Genomic DNA, 17,570 nt, shown 5'->3' with positions numbered 1-17,570 from the left:
CTGGGTAGTTAAAAAATACTTAATGCTGTAATGATTACCATACACTAGTAGTCATTCTTGGGTTATGAGATTGAGCTTAAGAATCAGGATGCATACTAGTTAGGAACCATGTAGAACACTGGGAATTCGCTGGTGGTCTAGTGGTTGGGACTCAGTACTTCAGGGGGCCTGGGTTCAATCCCTGGCCAGGGAACTAAGATCCCACAAGCCATAGGATGTGTCAAAAAAAAAAAAAAAAACAAATATGTAGAGTACAGGGCACTTAAAAGATGCTTTGCTCTGATTACTTGACCTCACTGGCTCTCCATGCAGTCTTGTGAATTCATTGAAGTTGTATGACAACTTGTATGGCTTAATCAAAGAAAAGCCTTATCTATTGGAGATCAAATCATAGCCATACCTGTTTTAAAATAGAAAACACAAAAGTTAAGTATGCAAATCAGAAGCCAAGGCAGCTGTCATTGCCACACTGTTTTGCCCTTAGATAGTAAAATGATGTACTCAATTAGTAAGCTTTCACTCATCTGTTTGGGAAATACATTATACTATATGAAGAAAATTAGACATGGCCCTCTTTTCCCAGATCATATAGGAAACAGATACCTAACACAGTGCCTAATGTATAGTTGGCATTAAAATATGCATAAAAAAGAATAAGAAATGAATATTTACAGATAAACAATGCCCATATTTTTCACAGGGGTAGCCCTTTGGAGAGCATATTACTGGCTTGGAGATAATTATATGTTTTAGCACTGTAGAAAATAAATTATTTTCCTGTTTCACATTTGGTGTCATTTAAAATGTCATAGTTTATCAGGTTCTGATTTTTAACTATTTAACTGAAATAGGGTACTTTAATTATACATTTTAATACAGATCAGTATATAGCATCTGAAATGGATGTTTAAGTATACTTTGAAAACAGTATGTTCTTCCCTAGTTGCTAAAATAATGGTATGTTCTTTTGCATATATATTCTAGGTAACTGGAATCTAATTGTGATTAATGCATCCTATATTTTAGACATTCTTTGATGATCTAAGCCTGAGGATCTATCCTCTTTATCAACCGTGTGAAATTTGAAGCCAGAAACTCAGTTTGTCCCCATTACGGTTGTCCTTAATGGAAATTATACATTCAGAGTAATACTTACCTTGATTCTAGGAACAGAAAAGAAGGAAAGTCTTCATTTTTCTTAGTTTTCCATTTCACTTGTTTGAGTAACTGAAGAAGTGTAATCAGCTCCTCTTAGAGATTGTTCTCCAGTGGCAGGATTGCAGGCTGCCAAAGTACCCTCACATCCATCTAGGAAGCCCAGAATAAGTGAAAGGGAACCAGAGATCACACCACAGGCCTTAGCACATTTTGGCTATTTCATAATTGCTCCCTAGGAGGACAGTGATTCTCCAGTCTCTGTGTAAAGATAGTCTCTGAATGTCCTTGCATAAGTACTTGAATTCATCTTTATTCAATTCTTTGTTTCTAAACTTGTAGAATTATATGTATAAGTACACATGCAACTTTTTAAAAGATTATTATTGGTAGGTAGTTATGAAATCAGTTTAGATTTCTTAGCAAGAGAAATGTGTTTGAGATAGTTTGGTGAAGATGATTGCTTATTAATATTCAAGTAAATAAGATTTGTGAGTTCAACTGTTAGTCTGTTTTCTTCTCTGTGTGATGGACATGCAAATAAGTCTTATTAGTAAAAAGCCAAAAAATAATCTGAGAAATAATCTATAATCAGAAAATTTTAAGATAGATTATAACTTGGTAAGGGATTAAATAAAATATTTTGTTTGTGATTATTTATAAAAAGAGTTGTTTGTTACTAGACTAACAAAATATTAGCTTTTCTTGAGATACATTATTACTGCTGCTTTATTCAGGACCTTTGTTGTAATGATTTTTTTTTTTCCCTTCAAGGAATTTACTAGTGTTTAATAAACTTTGATTTAGGTGCAATTTTTCTACTTGTTTGACTACTAAAATATTTTGCAATTATAAAATTGGATATCACATAGAGTATATAATATTGAAATTATACTTAATTGGTTGCCTAAACCATTTTTACATACCTACAGAAAGAAATTCATAACGATGAAGATTGCCAAACCAATTCTGCTTGGAAGAACCATAGTAGTCAAGAGAAAAACAATGATTTCAGGAAAAATATGGGATTTTTTGAAATGAAAGGTACCTTAAAAGAGACCATGTGCAGAACACAGGTAACATTTTATCATCTAAAAGAACAAAAATTTTCTGTTTCTGATTTTTCTTTCAAAATTGTAGGAGAGGTATTATTTGATGGAAAAACACTGATTTTGGAATCACAGAGCTGGTATTAGAACCCAAATCTGATTTACAGTCTATAATTTGAACATAGTAGGTCTATAATTTGAACATAGATACTGTCCTATGTCTCTGTTTTGAAGCTCTTATTGAAGTGATGCATATGTACATATAGAAATTCAGTTTCTAATACATAGTGTATTCTCAACACATGATAATTACTTAAAACAACTCTGTATGTTGAATGTAATGTGTGTCTTACAAAGGAGTCAGCAATATATGTATTGATATTCATGGTCTAAATTCAGGCATTTTACTACATATAGATCAGGTTTTCTTCAGAGGCATAAGGGAATTTACTTTGATTAAATATGGAAAACAAAAAAACATGAAGGACTCTGAACTTGAAGCAATGAAAAGTACCTTCAGAAAGTATATATGTGGCTCTCAACTAAAACTTTTCAGATAGCAGGAGCAACTAAAACAGTCTAAACTAAAATATTTTTTAATGTGATTAGAAACAAATTAAAATTTGTTTTTACTGCATCTGTCGGATTTTTTCCTCGAGAATTAGAGAAACAATTTGGAACTAATACAACTAAATAGTACCTTACAAAATCATATATGGAGAGAGTAAATAAAATGTTCCAAGAGCTTAAAATATTTTTGCATTTTTTTCTAGCTTATTCAAAATACAGTTGTTGGTGGGAAGATAAATTAGTACACCCACTGTATGGCAATTTCTCAGAAAAACTAAAACTGGAACTACCATTTGATTAAGCAGTTTCATTCCCGGGTACATATTGGGGAAAAAAAGAAACTGCCATGATATGAAAGCAACCTAAGTGTGCATCAACAAATGAATGGATAAAGAAGATGGGATATATATATATATATTACTATATATATGTGTGTGTGTATTTATACACATATAGTGAAATACTACTTATTTTAAAAAAATGAAAGTTTGCTATTTGCAACAACATTGATGGAGTTGGATTCCCAGGTGGTGCTAGTGGTAAAGAACCCACCTGCCAAAGCGGGAGATATAAGAGATGTGGGTTTGATCCCTGGGTTGAGAAGATCCCTTGGAGGAAGGCATGGCAAATCCACTCCAGTGTTCTTGCCTGGAGAATCCCAGGGACAGAAGAGCCCAGCAGGCTATGGTCCATAAGGTGGCAAAGAGTCAGACTCAACTGAAGTGACTTAGCACACACGGATGGACTTAGAGAGTGTTACACTAGTAAAGTAAGTCAGAGAAAGACAAATGCAGTATAATTTATATTTGGAATCTAAAAGATAAAGCAAACTAGAGAATAATCCAAAAATGAAATGGACTCACAGATATGGAGAACAAACTAGTGGTTACCAGTGCGGAGAGGGAATGGTGATGGCAGGAAGTGCAGTATAGGGGTGGGGGGAGTAAGAGGCACAAACCATTACGTGTGAAGTAAGCTGCGAGGATATATTGTACAACACAGGGAATATAGCCAGTATTTTATAATAACTGTAAGTTGAGTATAACCTTTAAAAATTGTGAATCACGACGTTGTACACCTATAACATATAATATTGTACATCAGCTATATCTCAATTTTAAAAAGTAAAAAGAATACATCTGTAAATATCTTGTTCTTTTTAGAACTCAGAAGAATGTATTATCAAATTCAGGTAGCAATTGCTATTTTTTTAAATAAGTTTCTTTGTACAAAGAATAAATAATATAGTTTGCAATACTTTTTATCTTGTTTAATGGTCGAGAAGATCCCCTACAGAATGGAATGGCTACCCACTTCAGTCTTCTTGCCTGGAGGATTCCATGGACATAGATAAGAGTCTGGTGGGCTACAGTCCATGGGATCGCAGAGTCGAACACTACTGAGCAACTGACACACACACACATTATTATTATAGGGCTTCCCAGGTGGCACTAGTGGTAAAGAACCTGCCTGCCAGTGCAGGAGACATAAATTTGTGGGTTCAGTCCCTGAGAGAAGATCCTCTGAAGGAGGGCATGGCAACCCAACCCAGTATTTTTGCCTGGAGAATCTCCGTGGACAAAGGAGCCTATGGGCTACAGTCCATAGGGTCGCAAAGAGTCAGACACGACTTTATTATTATATCACAATGTTATTATATCTATTTCTTATACAGAGATTTTCTGAAATGTTTAATTTGATATGCCTAAATAATGGCAAAACTCTATTTGATATCCAGCATTATTTTAACAAATACTTGGAAAATAGTGAAGATAACCAAATCTGTTTGATTAAGCATATGGCAACTTTTTTAAAAAGCAGAGATTCCAAGAAAGATCAAGTTAACAAAATACCTGAATTAAATACATGTGCAAACACTTCGAGAACTAAATATCTGTATTTTTCTGCTTCATCGTAGTATAGCTAAAATGTAATATAATTCATAATACTCTGTTTAATCTTAGGTGTATGTTTTATGAAACCTATTTTTCTGAGTGAGATTTTTGTTTTGACTTGCATTGGTTGTGTTGAGGCTTTGCTTAATCTATGCTCTAACTAAAGTATTTTTATAAACATGCAGAAAGAAATGAAAAATCATGATGAAGATGTTAGTTCTATTTTGACTGAACATCAGAGCAAAGAAAAATTCAGAGATTCTAGGAAAGATTTGAAATTTGTTAAAATGAGAAATGCCTTAGGAAGGCATACTTATGGAAATCAGGTAAGACCTTCCCAAGTAAAAGTTATCTATATTTTATAGTCTTTTCTAATTTTGTCATTTGTGAAGTTGTTTCTTCTGAACTGTGTGTTTATGTGTTGATAAAGCATTTGTGTACAGTTTTTGAAAGAGTAAAAAAGTGAATATAAGAAATGGAGCATTCCCAACTTTTGAACATCTCGCTCTGTGTCATTTCTAAACTGTGTCCCTTTTTCTTCCTCTTACCCATGATAGGTAATCTCTGTGTTGGAATTTGTTTTATTTTCTTGGTTTTCATTATAGTTTTACTAGCTACTAATATGTATTGTCCCTCCCAATAAGTTTGCCTGTTAATGAACTTGTGTAGTTCATGGTATTTGTAATCTTCTGTAACTTGCTTTTTTGTTGGTACATATATTTCATTGTTTCACAATTATACTTTTTATCCATTTGACTATTGATAAGTATTTGGGCTTCTTTTTGTTTGTTTTTGATGGATTGTTTGGTTTTTTTAATTATGAGCATTTATGTTATGAGCACTGTGAATATTTTCTTATTGATTCTTGGTGCACATGTTCCAAGAGTTCCTCTAGCCTAGGATATGTGCCTGAGAGAATTCTAGGTCATAAGAATTGTACGTGTTGAACTCTACTAAGTAATGACCAACTAAGTAATGATCTGCTGAGCTTTCCAAAATACTGATGTATACCCACTCCAACAGTAGGTGAGGTTTCCTATTATATATAACTATTTTTTAATGTGTTTTAAGTCAGACTCTTCTTGAATTTATTTGGATTTAGTAACGTACATCATTGATGTTAAGATTTGTTTAATTTTGGTCTAAATATATGTAGAAGGAAATTAAGAAAAAAGATGAAGATATTCAAAGGATTTATACTTTGAGGAAAAAACGCAAAAAAGAGAAAGAAAGAGATTCCAGGAAGGACACTGAACGTGACAGGAGTACCTTAAGAAAGCACGTTTATAGAGATCAGGTAAAGTTTTGTAAGCTAAGCTAAAAAAGAAGTTTTAATTTTCTCTGGTTCTTCCTTAATATCACCTTTACATATAATCTGATTTTTGTGATTGCTTGCTATGTCAAATGTAACCTGTACGTCTTATGAAAAGAATTTTCTCATTTTCTTCTGGTATAATATTCACAATTTTATAATTAGCTTTGGTTCACAATGAAAGTCTTTTTACATGTGTACAGAAAAAATTTGAAATAAGAATCAAGATGTTCAAATATGTTTTATTTTGCCTGACAAAAAGGAAAAGAAAGGTTCTGGGAAAAGAGGGTAAAATTTTTAAAATGGAAAATACATGGTATGTAATTTGAGTAATACATTCTAATCTAAATTTTAGTTTATCTTGTTCATCCCTGGTATAGTATAGACCATTATTAATAAGATAGATTGTCTTTTAAAAAATTTGTATTTTATTCATTCATTTATTTTTGGCTGTGCTGGCTCCTTGTTACGGCATGGGCTCTTCTCGTTGCAGCAAGCAAGGGCTGTTCTCTAGTTGAAATGTGCGGGTTTCTCATTACAGTGGCTTCTCTTGTTGCAGAACACTGGCGCTCGGGTGTGCAGGCGTCAGTTAGTTGTGGCTCATGGACTCAGTAGTTGTGGCTCCCGGGCTGTAGACAAGCTCAATATTTGTGGTGCACGGGCTTACTTGCTCTGTGACATGTGGAATCTTCCCAGATCAGAGATAGAATCATTGTCTCCTGCAGGTGGATTCTTTACCACTGAGCTACCAGGGAAGCCCCAATATCTTTTCTTTTAAACGAAGATCCTTCTTGAGCTAATTTTTCTGGAGTATAACTTTGTTTTACCATATAAACCATAGCATGTTTACATGTATTCAGAAGGATCTTCAGAAAAGTGATAAAGGTAAATAAACAATCATGTTTTGTGGTTGTGAGTGCTTGGTCATGTCTGATTCTTTGCGACCCTGTGAAGTGTAGCCTGCCAGGCTCCTCTGTCCATGGTATTCTCCAGGCCAGGATACTGGAGTGGGTTGCCATTTCCTACTCCAGGGATCAAACCCACATCTCCTGCATTGGCAGGCGGATTCTTCACCACTGCACCACCTGGGAAGCCCCATTTTTGTGGGAACATGACAACAAAAATAAGAGAGGTTTCAGAAAAGATTTGGAATAGGTTAAAAGGAAAATGCTTAAGGAAGGGAACATGTAAATATCAGGTAAAACTTTCCAATTAAAACATATGATTTTTATTTTTTAAATTGTGTACTCTTTTTCTAATATGATTGTAAGGTCTTTGCTGTGATTAACACTGCATGAATGTGTTTTATGTTGTCCGTTGTGATACTTAGCATTTGTGTTAACATTGTCTAAAGCACTTCTTATATGTATACAGAAAGAAATGAAGAATTCTGTTTTTGCTGGTCATGCCAAAGAATCAAAAACCAAGGATATCAGGACAGATGTGGATATTGCTGACCTAAAGAATGCCTTAAGGAAACACATATATAGAGCTCAGGTAGAATTTGACATACAAAAAAAACTTTGTGTAGTTTTCTTATTATTCTGCAGTGTTACCAGTATATAATAATAGTAATAACAATGATGGGTCATTTTATTATATTTAATATGTCTTAACATAATTTTCTTAGTTTATTAATTTTTGTAAATAGTAATTATTGTATTTGGACAGTGAGTAAGAAAATGTAAATTGATGAATTCTCTGCTGTTTGTAACTCAGTGACGTCATGGATAAATTATGAGTTTTACAAATCTCTAAGTTGTTGGTGTTCCTTGGTTTAGCCTCAGTTTGAGGAAAGCTTTAAGGCGCCCTGGGTTTAGGGGAAGGGCTTTTTCAGGGTTCTTGCCCTGCCCCAAGTAATAGGGTATCCCTAATGATGTGGGATCACCATCTCTTCTCCCTGTCTTCAGAGTAAAGGACTTTTTTCCCCCTGCCTTTATTCAGCAGGTTATTGGTTTTCATCTGTGTCCTGAGGGTAAATAACCACATTTGCTGCCTTGACCACAGCAGCCACTTTTCTTTCACGTTTCAGCCTTCACCACCTGGGAGACTGACTTCAGTCTCCCATCCTGTCCCTTTTCCTTTCCCTGAGTACACAGTGACGTCCATGGAGGAGATCATGCCATTGAGTGCAAATGCCCCTCATTTTATTGATTCCCAGGAGTTTTGTTCTCTCACTGTGTCCCACACTTGGCCATTAGCAAGTGGCAACAAATTTAAATTGAAATTTTCCTACCTACTGTAATGGAGTCCTCCTCTTCTTACTCCACTGTCTCAGATAAATCAGTGCTCATGTCCTTGGAGGCTCCTGTCTTTCTTCATATTTCTGTTTAGTTGGTTGCCCTAAGACCTCTGCTGTCAGAAGGGTTCAGGTAAAGTTAGGATTTCATAGATTTTCCAGCTTTTTATTGTTTGTAATGTGGGAACACCTCTCCTTCCAGCTTTCAATATCCTAAGTGGAAGCCAGATATCTATCATTGTTTTCATTTGTATTCCTTGTGTTATAGTAGCAAGATGGAGCATATTTTATGCCTTCACTTGCCACGTGTGTATTTTTTCCCCTGCCAGTTGCTTGTTGGTATTCTTTCCTGTATTTTTCCTGTAGGTGGTTTTGTACCATTGCTTCTGGAACTCTTGATGTAATCAGGGTGTTATCTCTTTTCATGTTTGTTGCAAATATTTTTCCAGTATAATTTTTTAAACAAATACAAACTTAGAGGTATTTGACAACAGTAGAGGAAGATTTTACCTGTGATTATGTATAAAACATGACTACATTTTTTTCCTGTGTATTTTTTGTACAAATATGCTCTCCATTTATATTTCTAATAATTCAAATACTAAGCACAGTGGACCTCTTCAGGTCTTGAAAGTGAATATGACTTTACCTTTTTTAAAATATAAATTTATTTATTTTAATTGGAGGCTAATTACTGTACAATATTGTATTGGTTTTGCCATATGTTGACATGAATCCACCACGGGTGTACATGTGTTCCCCATCCTGAACCCCCCTCCCCAACGCATCCCTCAGGGTCATCCCAGTGCACCAGCCCCAAGCACCCTGTATCATGCATCGAACCTGGACTGGTGATTCATTTCACATATGATAATTTACATGTTTCAATGCCATTCTCCCAAATCATCCCACCCTCGCCCTCTCCCACAGAGTCCAAAAGACTACTCTATACATCTGTGTCTCTTTAGCTGTCTCGCATACAGGGTTATCGTTACCATCTTTCTAAATTCCATATATATACGTTAGTATGTTGTATTGGTGTTTTTCTTTTTGGCTTACTTCAATCTGTATAATAGGCTCCAGTTTCATTCACCTCATTAGAACTGATTCAAATGTATTCTTTTTAATGGCTGAGTAATATTCCATTGTGTATATGTACCACAGCTTTCTTATCCATTCGTCTGCTGATGGGCATCTAGGTTGCTTCCATGTCCTGGCTATTATAAACAGTGCTGCGATGAACATTGGGGTGCATGTGTCTCTTTCAGATCTGGTTTCCTTGGTGTGTATGCCCAGCAGTGGGATTGCTGGGTCATATGGCAGTTCTATTTCCAGTTTTTTTTTTAAAGAATCTCCACACTCTTCTCTATAGTGGCTGCACTAGTTTGCACTCCCATCAACAGTGTAAGAGGGTTCCCTTTTCTCCACACCCTCTCCAGCATTTATTGCTTGTAGATGTTTGGATAGCAGCCATTCTGACTGGTGTGAAATGGTACCTCATTGTGGTTTCAATTTGCATTTCTCTAATAATGAGTGATGTTGAGCATCTTTTCATGTGTTTGTTAGCCATCTGTATGTCTTCTTTGGAGAAATGTCTGTTTAGTTCTTTGGCCCATTTTTTGATTGGGTCATTTATTTTTCTGGAATTGAGCTGCAGGAGTTGCTTGTATATTTTTGAGATTAATTCTTTGTCAGTTACTTCATTTGCTATTATTTTCTCCCATTCTGAAGGCTGTCTTTTCACCTTGCTTATAGTTTCCTTTGTTGTGCAAAAGCTTTTAATTAGGTCCCATTTGTTTATTTTTGCTTTTATTTCCAATGTTCTGGGAGGTGGGTCATAGAGGTGATCATAGAGATCATAGAGGTTCTGAGGTGGGTCAACTGCTGTGATTTATGTCAGAGAGTGTTTTGCCTATGTTTTCCTCTAGGAGTTCTATAGTTTCTGGTCTTACGTTTAGATCTTTAATCCATTTTGAGTTTATTTTTGTGTATGGTGTTAGAAAGTGTTCTAGTTTCATTCTTTTACAAGTGGTTGACCAGTTTTTCCAGCACCACTTGTTAAAGAGATTATCTTTTCTCCATTGTATATTCTTGCCTCCTTTGTTGAAGTTAAGGTCCATAGGTGTGTGGCTTTATCTCTGGGCTTTCTATTTTGTTCCATTGATCTATATTTCTGTCTTTGTGCCAGTACCATACTATCTTGATGACTGTGGCTTTGTAGTAGAGCCTGAAGTCACGCAGATTGATTCCTCCAGTTCCATTCTTCTTTCTCGATATTACTTTGGCTATTCGAGGTTTTTTGTGTTTCCATACAAATTGTGAAATTATTTGTTCTAGTTCTGTGAAAAATACCTTTGGTAGCTTGATAGGGATTGCATGGAATCTATAGATTGCTTTGGGTAGTATAGTCATTTTCACTATATTGATTCTTCCGATATATGAACATGGTATATTTCTCCATCTATTTGTGTCCTCTTTGATTTCTTTCACCAGTGTTTTACAGTTTTCTATATATAGGTCTTTTGTTTCTTTAGGTAGATATATTCCTAAGTATTTTATTCTTTTCGTTGCAATGGTGAGTGGAATTGTTTCCTTAATTTCTCTTTCGGTTTTCTCATTGTTAGTGTATAGAAATACAAGGGATTTCTGTGTGTTGATTTTATATCCTGCAACTTTAGTATATTCATTGACTAGCTCTAGTAATTTTCTGGTGGAGTCTTTAGGGTTTTTTATGTATAGGATCATGTCATCTGCAAACAGTGAGAGTTTTACTTCTTCTTTTCCTATCTGGATTCCTTTTATTTCTTTTTCTGCTCTGATTGCTGTGGCCAAAACTTCCAAAACTCTGTTGAATAGTAGTGGTGAGAGTGGGCACCCTTGTCTTATTCCTGACTTTAGGGGAAATGCTTTCAATTTTTCACCATTGAGGAAAATGTTTGCTATGGATTTATGACTTTACCTTTTAAGCTATTTTAATTTAGAAAGGGGGGAAAAAAGAAACTGTTCATACTCAAGAGAGTGCCATGTCCCTAAAATGGTAGAGGTCACTAGTAAACATGAGAACAGATCAGTTACATCTGTTAATGTCTTCCCAATCTGTTTTGTACGTTTGACCAAGGTTTTAAACTTTGTAAGCTGAAGTGTGTTTTTCGACCTAAAAGTGTTTAATTAACGATTTCTGTTTTGTAGGCTGTAAAATACCACTGCATTAGAATAGATAAACAACCAGCATACAATGTTGAGGTAAGAGATTTGGAGTAAGATGGTAATGGGGTCAAAAAGAAGCTTTCCGTTTTGTTATTCCTGGGTTTTTTTGTTTGTTTTGTCTGTGCTGGGTCTTCATCGCTGCACAGGCTTTTCTCCAGTGTTGGTGAGCCAGGGCTCCTCTCGCTACAGTGCATGGCTTGCTCCTTGCCGTGGCTTCTCTTATTACAGAGCCCAGGCTCTAGGGCATGTGGGCTCAGTGGTGGCGGCTCCCAGGCACGGGCTTGGTGGTTGGTGGCACATGGGCCACATGTGCCCTCAGCATGCGGTATCGTCCCGGAAAAGGAAGATCCTTAATGTGTCTCCTGTATTGGCAGGCGGATTCTTTACCTCTGAGCCATCAGGAAATCCCTTGTTTTAGGGTTTTTTTTGATATAAAGAAATGTGCTGTCAGCAAGACAGATTCCTATCAGATTTGAAATGTAGTTTCTCTCATCAGATATGAAAAAAAAATAGTATTTTCTCAAAGCTCAAAAAAAAATTTTATGCAATGATAAAAATTGATAAGAATTTAAAACTTGTGTGCATCACAGGTGAGTTGTGCATCTGTATTCATACATTTTGTAGCTTTCATAATTACTACTTACATTAAATTTTCAGTATAATATTTATGAGTATATTTTTTTTGTATCATTCATTCCTTCAAAATTGATTTCTTTATTCTATTTAGTCTTTCACAGTATTCTTGATTCTCAACTAGTTCAAAGTAGTCACTTTTATTGTTAAAAATATTTTGAACAAGGAGGATGTGTTTTGTGGAACTCTTAAGAGTTATGTTAATGTGCATCTTCAGACTCATTTTATGCTACAGCAATTGTTACTTTTTGCAGATACTGATTGTGCTTGATGACATCTTAATATATGCAGTATGTGTTAATAGACACGGTTTGCTTTTAAGTTTAAAAGTACAGCAAAAAGTAATTCTGCATCTAAAGTAGAACTGTATGTATATGCACTGGCGTGTGTGAATAGATCGCCAGTGGGAATTTGCTGTTTGACTCAGAGAACTCAGACTGAGCTCTGTAACAACCTGGAGGGCAGGAATGGGCGGGAGGCGGGAAGGGATTCAAGAGAGAAGGGGCATGTGCATATGCATGGTTAATTCACGTTGATGTGTGACAGAAATCAGACCACTATTGTAAAGCAATCGTCAATCAATTAAAAATAAGTATTTTTTAAAAATTAAAAAAAACTATGTGTGGTTGTACTTTTAACTGAAGTCTCATTATTAGCCAGACTGTGCAAATGCCTTTTGAAGTTTTCCTTAGGGGTAATATTTCCCTATATGATTCAAGGTGACAAAGACTAATAAATAGAGCAGTTAACAATGTATATGTTTTGCAGTACAATTTTATTGTTGTAAAAAACACATTCATATAAATCATTCTTTCTGAACCATGTAACAACCTAGTGAACTAGTGAGACCAGAGATTGTTCATTTTACAGATGAGGAAATTCGGGCTCCTTACTAATTGAAAATTTCATCTCAGAATATTCCTCTTCTTTTTTGTGAGTCATAGAATCTTTCCTTTCATAGGTTAAAAATGCTGAATTTCCACGAGGAATATTAAACTTAATTGAAAGCCTCATAGAAGGACAGTTTTTTAAAGAAGCAATTGAGGAACTTTCCTCTTTGCAAGCACATTATATCCCTCCTGTTTGCCTTCTCCATGCTCTTCTAGAAAACATTCTACAGGTAAGAGCAGTCTTATGTGTTTATAGTCTTTCAAAGAATTTTAAAATGCACATTCTCTCTTTTTTTGCACGTTTATATTGTTACTTTCGTATGTTTATATTATTATGTATATATTTATTATTTTCTCTCTTCCTTGTTTGTTCCCCTCATTTTAATAAGAAAAGAGACACCTATTTATTACTATTTCTTTTCTGTTTTTAAAGTAAGTACTTCTGAGAGTTTTAATGTTTTTCTCAGAATTTTTTTTCTATGGCAGTAAAGTAACGTAAAAATCAAGCTGCAGAGATCTAGGTCATTTAGTAAATTACTCAGTACATTGGTAATCATTTTTATTCATAGTGTATGTAGATACTGAATTTACTCTTTAAACTGTGAAAACCAATGAAAATAGCTTTTCAAAGGTATATTTCTCGTCATATTCTTTATCAAGGTACCAATTTGAAGAAAAAACAGGTTTAAGCTGTGTCAGACTAATGTTGGTAATAAGTCAGAATGTTGCGTATAAAGTTTCTTTAGTTTATTTCAAGTCACATTTTGGGACTCAATCTCAGTATAATCATGAGAAGTAAAATGGACATTTCATATAAATTAGTCCCAGTAGCTGAGATTATCTAATATATAGATACATGTTTAGAGTATGTCTCTCTCTTGGTTGCAGTATTCAATTAGCTAAATATCCTGCTCCCATCTGTTCTCCTTTGTCCAAACATATTTTTGCCAAGAAGGTTAGATCTGGGTTATTAGAGTTTTAAACTAAATTAGCTGGTAAACTGTGCTTTTAGCCATCTTGTTTTCTGTCTTTGTTTTTAAATAATAGGATAACATAGATACGTTTTCTGGTCGATACTTTCATATATTGTCCGCTCTCCTTCACCTTCACCCTCCTTGGAAGTCCCCAGCCATGTCAACATATTACTTAGAGTTGTTTCAGTGTCCAACTTGTATGAAAGGTACATGGTCTCTAATAGAAGTGCTTATCAGGTAAGGAATTTCACATGTAAGGATGCTCAATTTCATATAGTCAGTGTTCTCCTATGTATTTTTTAGATACTGATAAAATAAATGTTTCTTTTTAGAAGAAGTTATTTTTGTGTGTGTAATGTTTGCATGTTGTGTTTAACATAAGGGCTAAATTGGTCATGTTTGTCAATCATTTTATTTTTAAAAAATGTTTAATAAATATATGAAATGGACTTACAGGAATGCTAAATCATTCTTTGTTTTCTTTTTAACAAAATAAATTTGAACTTTGTTGTAAACAGTAAGAAAATAAATTTACTGGATATGAACATTATCAAATTTTGGTCATTATCAGTATAAACATTTGTAACTGTGTACAGTCTGCTTTAGTGTTTCTCTTATATTTTTTTCAGCTAGAAATTTGAATTTTGAAACTGAACTTAATGTTTCCTAAATATGTCATCTTTTTCATGCCTCTGCACATGCTGTCATCTGCCTAAATCCTTCCTTTGTCTTACATATGTTAATCTTTTCAGAAATCCCTCGTATTTCTGCTGCTTTCTCTCAGACAGGACTAATCGATTTTTCCTTTTTTTCTGATAGCTCTCTGTATCTGATAGCTCTCCTTTGTCTGGAAAGTACTTTGTTTTTATCCAAATGTTTGATTTTAGCAGGAGTCCATAGTAGTAAGAGAAGGGTTACTTGACTAGCCAGGCAAAGGCTAGATCGTTGGTTACTTCTTTGAGGTCATAAGGATTTACCTACCATCTTGATTGTATTATATTTAACACAAGCTAATTGACTAGCTAGCATGCATTATTTATTCTTAAAAAAAATAAAGTTATTGAGTAGTTATTGGTAGCCAGGCACTGTGCTATGTTTCAAGGGGTGAAAAGATAAAATCGTAATTTCTGCACCCTTTTTCTTAGCTTCTGCACTTTTGAAGATATGAGCATAATTCTAACACAGTACTGTCTCAGCACAGGTGTAGGAAGTGAGGATATATGGTTTACTTATTTGCCATTGTTCCTAATTTTCAAATCTGTTTCTTCCTTCATTGTCATCACCTTCTTTTAAAAGCCTTCATTGCTTCTTATGTAAACTGTTGCACTACTCATCTTGTTGACCTTGATTCTACTTTTTTCCTTTTGTCTTCTAAAGTATTCCAGTATGGTCTTTCCAAAGTGGTCTTATCATTTCCCAGATAAAAGTCCTTCATTAAGACATAACATCACCTATAGAAAACATTTAAAATTCCTTCGCAAAACATGTAAGACCCTCCATAATTTAGCCCTATATGTGTCTCATTCTTATCTTCATCTTTTCACCAAGTGTACCCGTTGACTGAACTCCTTTTTATTTCTTTTTAAAAAATTTTATTTATGTATGTATTTTTGACCATGCTGGGTCTTTGTTGCTGTGTGGGCTTTCTCGAGTTGCAGCAGGCAGGGGCTACTGTATATTGTGGTGCCAGGGCTTCTCCTTGCAGTGGCTTCTCTTGCGATGCATGGACTTTGGGGCAGGCAGGCTTCGGTAGTTGTGGCTCCTGGACTCTTCTAGAGCACAGGCTCTCTGGTTGTGGCTCACATGCTTCGTTGTTCCATGACATGTGGAATCTTCCCCAAATAGGGGATTGAACCCATGTCTCCTTCGTTGGCACGCAGTTCTTTGCCACCACACCTCCAGGGAAGCTCCTCTTTTTCTTTTCTTAACCCTTTGCTCTTAGATTTTCTCTGTCTTCTATAAACTGCCATTCCTGCCACCGTGTAAATACCTGGCCACTCCTAATTATCCTTTAGAGTGCAAGTCAAATGCCACTTCCTCTCTCTCGCCCTTTGCCTTGAGTTAAGTTTCTTATTTAAATCAACCTCTTGCTTTTTTTTTTTTAATGCTTTATTTTAGTAATGTTAGTTTGTAACATTATATAAGTTGCATATGAACATTGTATTTCTACTTTTGTGTACCTGCATTGTGCTCACCAGCATAAACTGAGTTTTCTTCTGTCACCATATAGTTGATCTCCTTCTCTCCACCCACCCCCAACCCTTTCCCCTCTGGTAACCACTACTCTATTTGTATCTGTGTGCTTGTTTGGTCTAATTTGCTCATTTGTTTTGGTCATTTGTTTTTTATATTCCACAATCATAGGGTATATGTCTTTCTCTGACTTGTTTCACTTAATACACTCAAAGTCTATCCATGTTGTCACAAATGGCAAGATTTTTTTTTTCTGAGTAGTATTCCATTATGTGTATGTGCGTTAATGTGTGTCATATCGTTATTCATTTGTTGGTGGGCTCTCAAGGTTAGATCCATATTTTGGCTAGTGTAAAATATTGTTGCAATAAACAAAGGATGTGTATATCTTTTCAAATTAGTGTTTTCGTATTCTTTGGGTAAATGCCCAGGAGTGGGATACCTGGATCTTAATGGTATCTGTCCTTAAGAAAAAAAATTTACACATTATATTGAAGTACAGTTGACTTACAGTGTTTTCAAGTGCACAGCAAGGCGATTCACTTACACATATTATTGTTGTTCAGTCACTCAGTCGTGTCCGACTCTTTGCGACCCCGTGGACTGCAGCACACCAGGCTTCCCTGTCCTTCACCATCTCCTGAAATTTGCTCAAACTCATGTCCTTTGAGTTGATAATGCCTTCCAACCATCTCATCCTCTGATAATGTCGTTCCCTTCTCCTCCTGGCCTCAGTCTTTCCCGGCATCAGGGTCTTTTCCAGTGAGTCGGCTCTTCACAACAGGTGGCCAGAGTATTGGAGCTTTAGCTTCAACATCAGTCCCTCCAGTGAATATTCACGGTTGATTTCCTTTAGGATCGACTGGTTTGATTTCCTTGCTGTCCAAGGGACTCTGAGGAGTCTTCTCCAACACCACAGTTACAAAGCATCAATTCTTTGGCGCTTAGCCTTCTTTACGGTCTAGCTCTAACATCCATACATGGCTGTTGGAAAAACGTAGCTTTGACTAGATGGACCTTTGTTGGCAAACTGATGTCTTGTCTGTTTAATAAACTGTCTAGCTTTTCATAGCTTTTCTTCCAAGGAGCAGGTGTCTTTTAATTTCGTGGCTGCAGTTACCGTCCACAGTGATACTGAAGCCCAAGAAAATAAAGTCTGTCACTGTTTCTTTTTCTGTCACTTTTCCCGTCTATTTGCCATGAAGTGATGGGACCGGATACCACGATCTTAGTTTTTGAATGTTGAGTTTTAAGCCAGCTCTGTCACTCCCCTCTGTCACCTTCATCAAGAGGCTCTTTAATTCCTCTTCACTTTGTGCCATAAGGGTGGTGTTACCTGCATATCTGAGGTTATTGGTATTTCTCCCGGAAGTCTTGATTCCAGCTTGAGCTTCATCTAGCCTAGTGTTTCTCATGTTGTACTCTGCATGTAAGTTAAATAAACAGGGTGACA

At 35.6% G+C, this 17,570-nt stretch overlaps 1 protein-coding gene across 2 annotated transcripts in view; it reads left to right on the top strand.

The window, feature by feature from the left end:
- Positions 1-17,570, top strand: part of SLF1 (SMC5-SMC6 complex localization factor 1) — a 69,544-nt gene that overhangs the window by 22,380 nt on the left and 29,594 nt on the right. For both annotated transcript variants that reach the window (XM_043464652.1, XM_043464653.1), the window contains exons 6-12: positions 2,088-2,231; positions 4,855-4,995; positions 5,826-5,966; positions 7,356-7,478; positions 11,410-11,463; positions 13,022-13,180; positions 13,998-14,161. In XM_043464652.1, coding sequence (XP_043320587.1) covers positions 2,088-2,231; positions 4,855-4,995; positions 5,826-5,966; positions 7,356-7,478; positions 11,410-11,463; positions 13,022-13,180; positions 13,998-14,161 — 926 coding nt within the window. The remainder of the gene's footprint in view (positions 1-2,087; positions 2,232-4,854; positions 4,996-5,825; positions 5,967-7,355; positions 7,479-11,409; positions 11,464-13,021; positions 13,181-13,997; positions 14,162-17,570) is intronic.

The sequence above is a fragment of the Cervus canadensis genome, chromosome 4, assembly GCF_019320065.1.
Source record: "Cervus canadensis isolate Bull #8, Minnesota chromosome 4, ASM1932006v1, whole genome shotgun sequence".
Taxonomy (NCBI): Eukaryota; Metazoa; Chordata; class Mammalia; order Artiodactyla; family Cervidae; genus Cervus; species Cervus canadensis.
The sequence above is the reverse complement of the archived record's forward strand: the minus strand, read 5'-3'. Positions and strand labels throughout refer to the sequence as shown.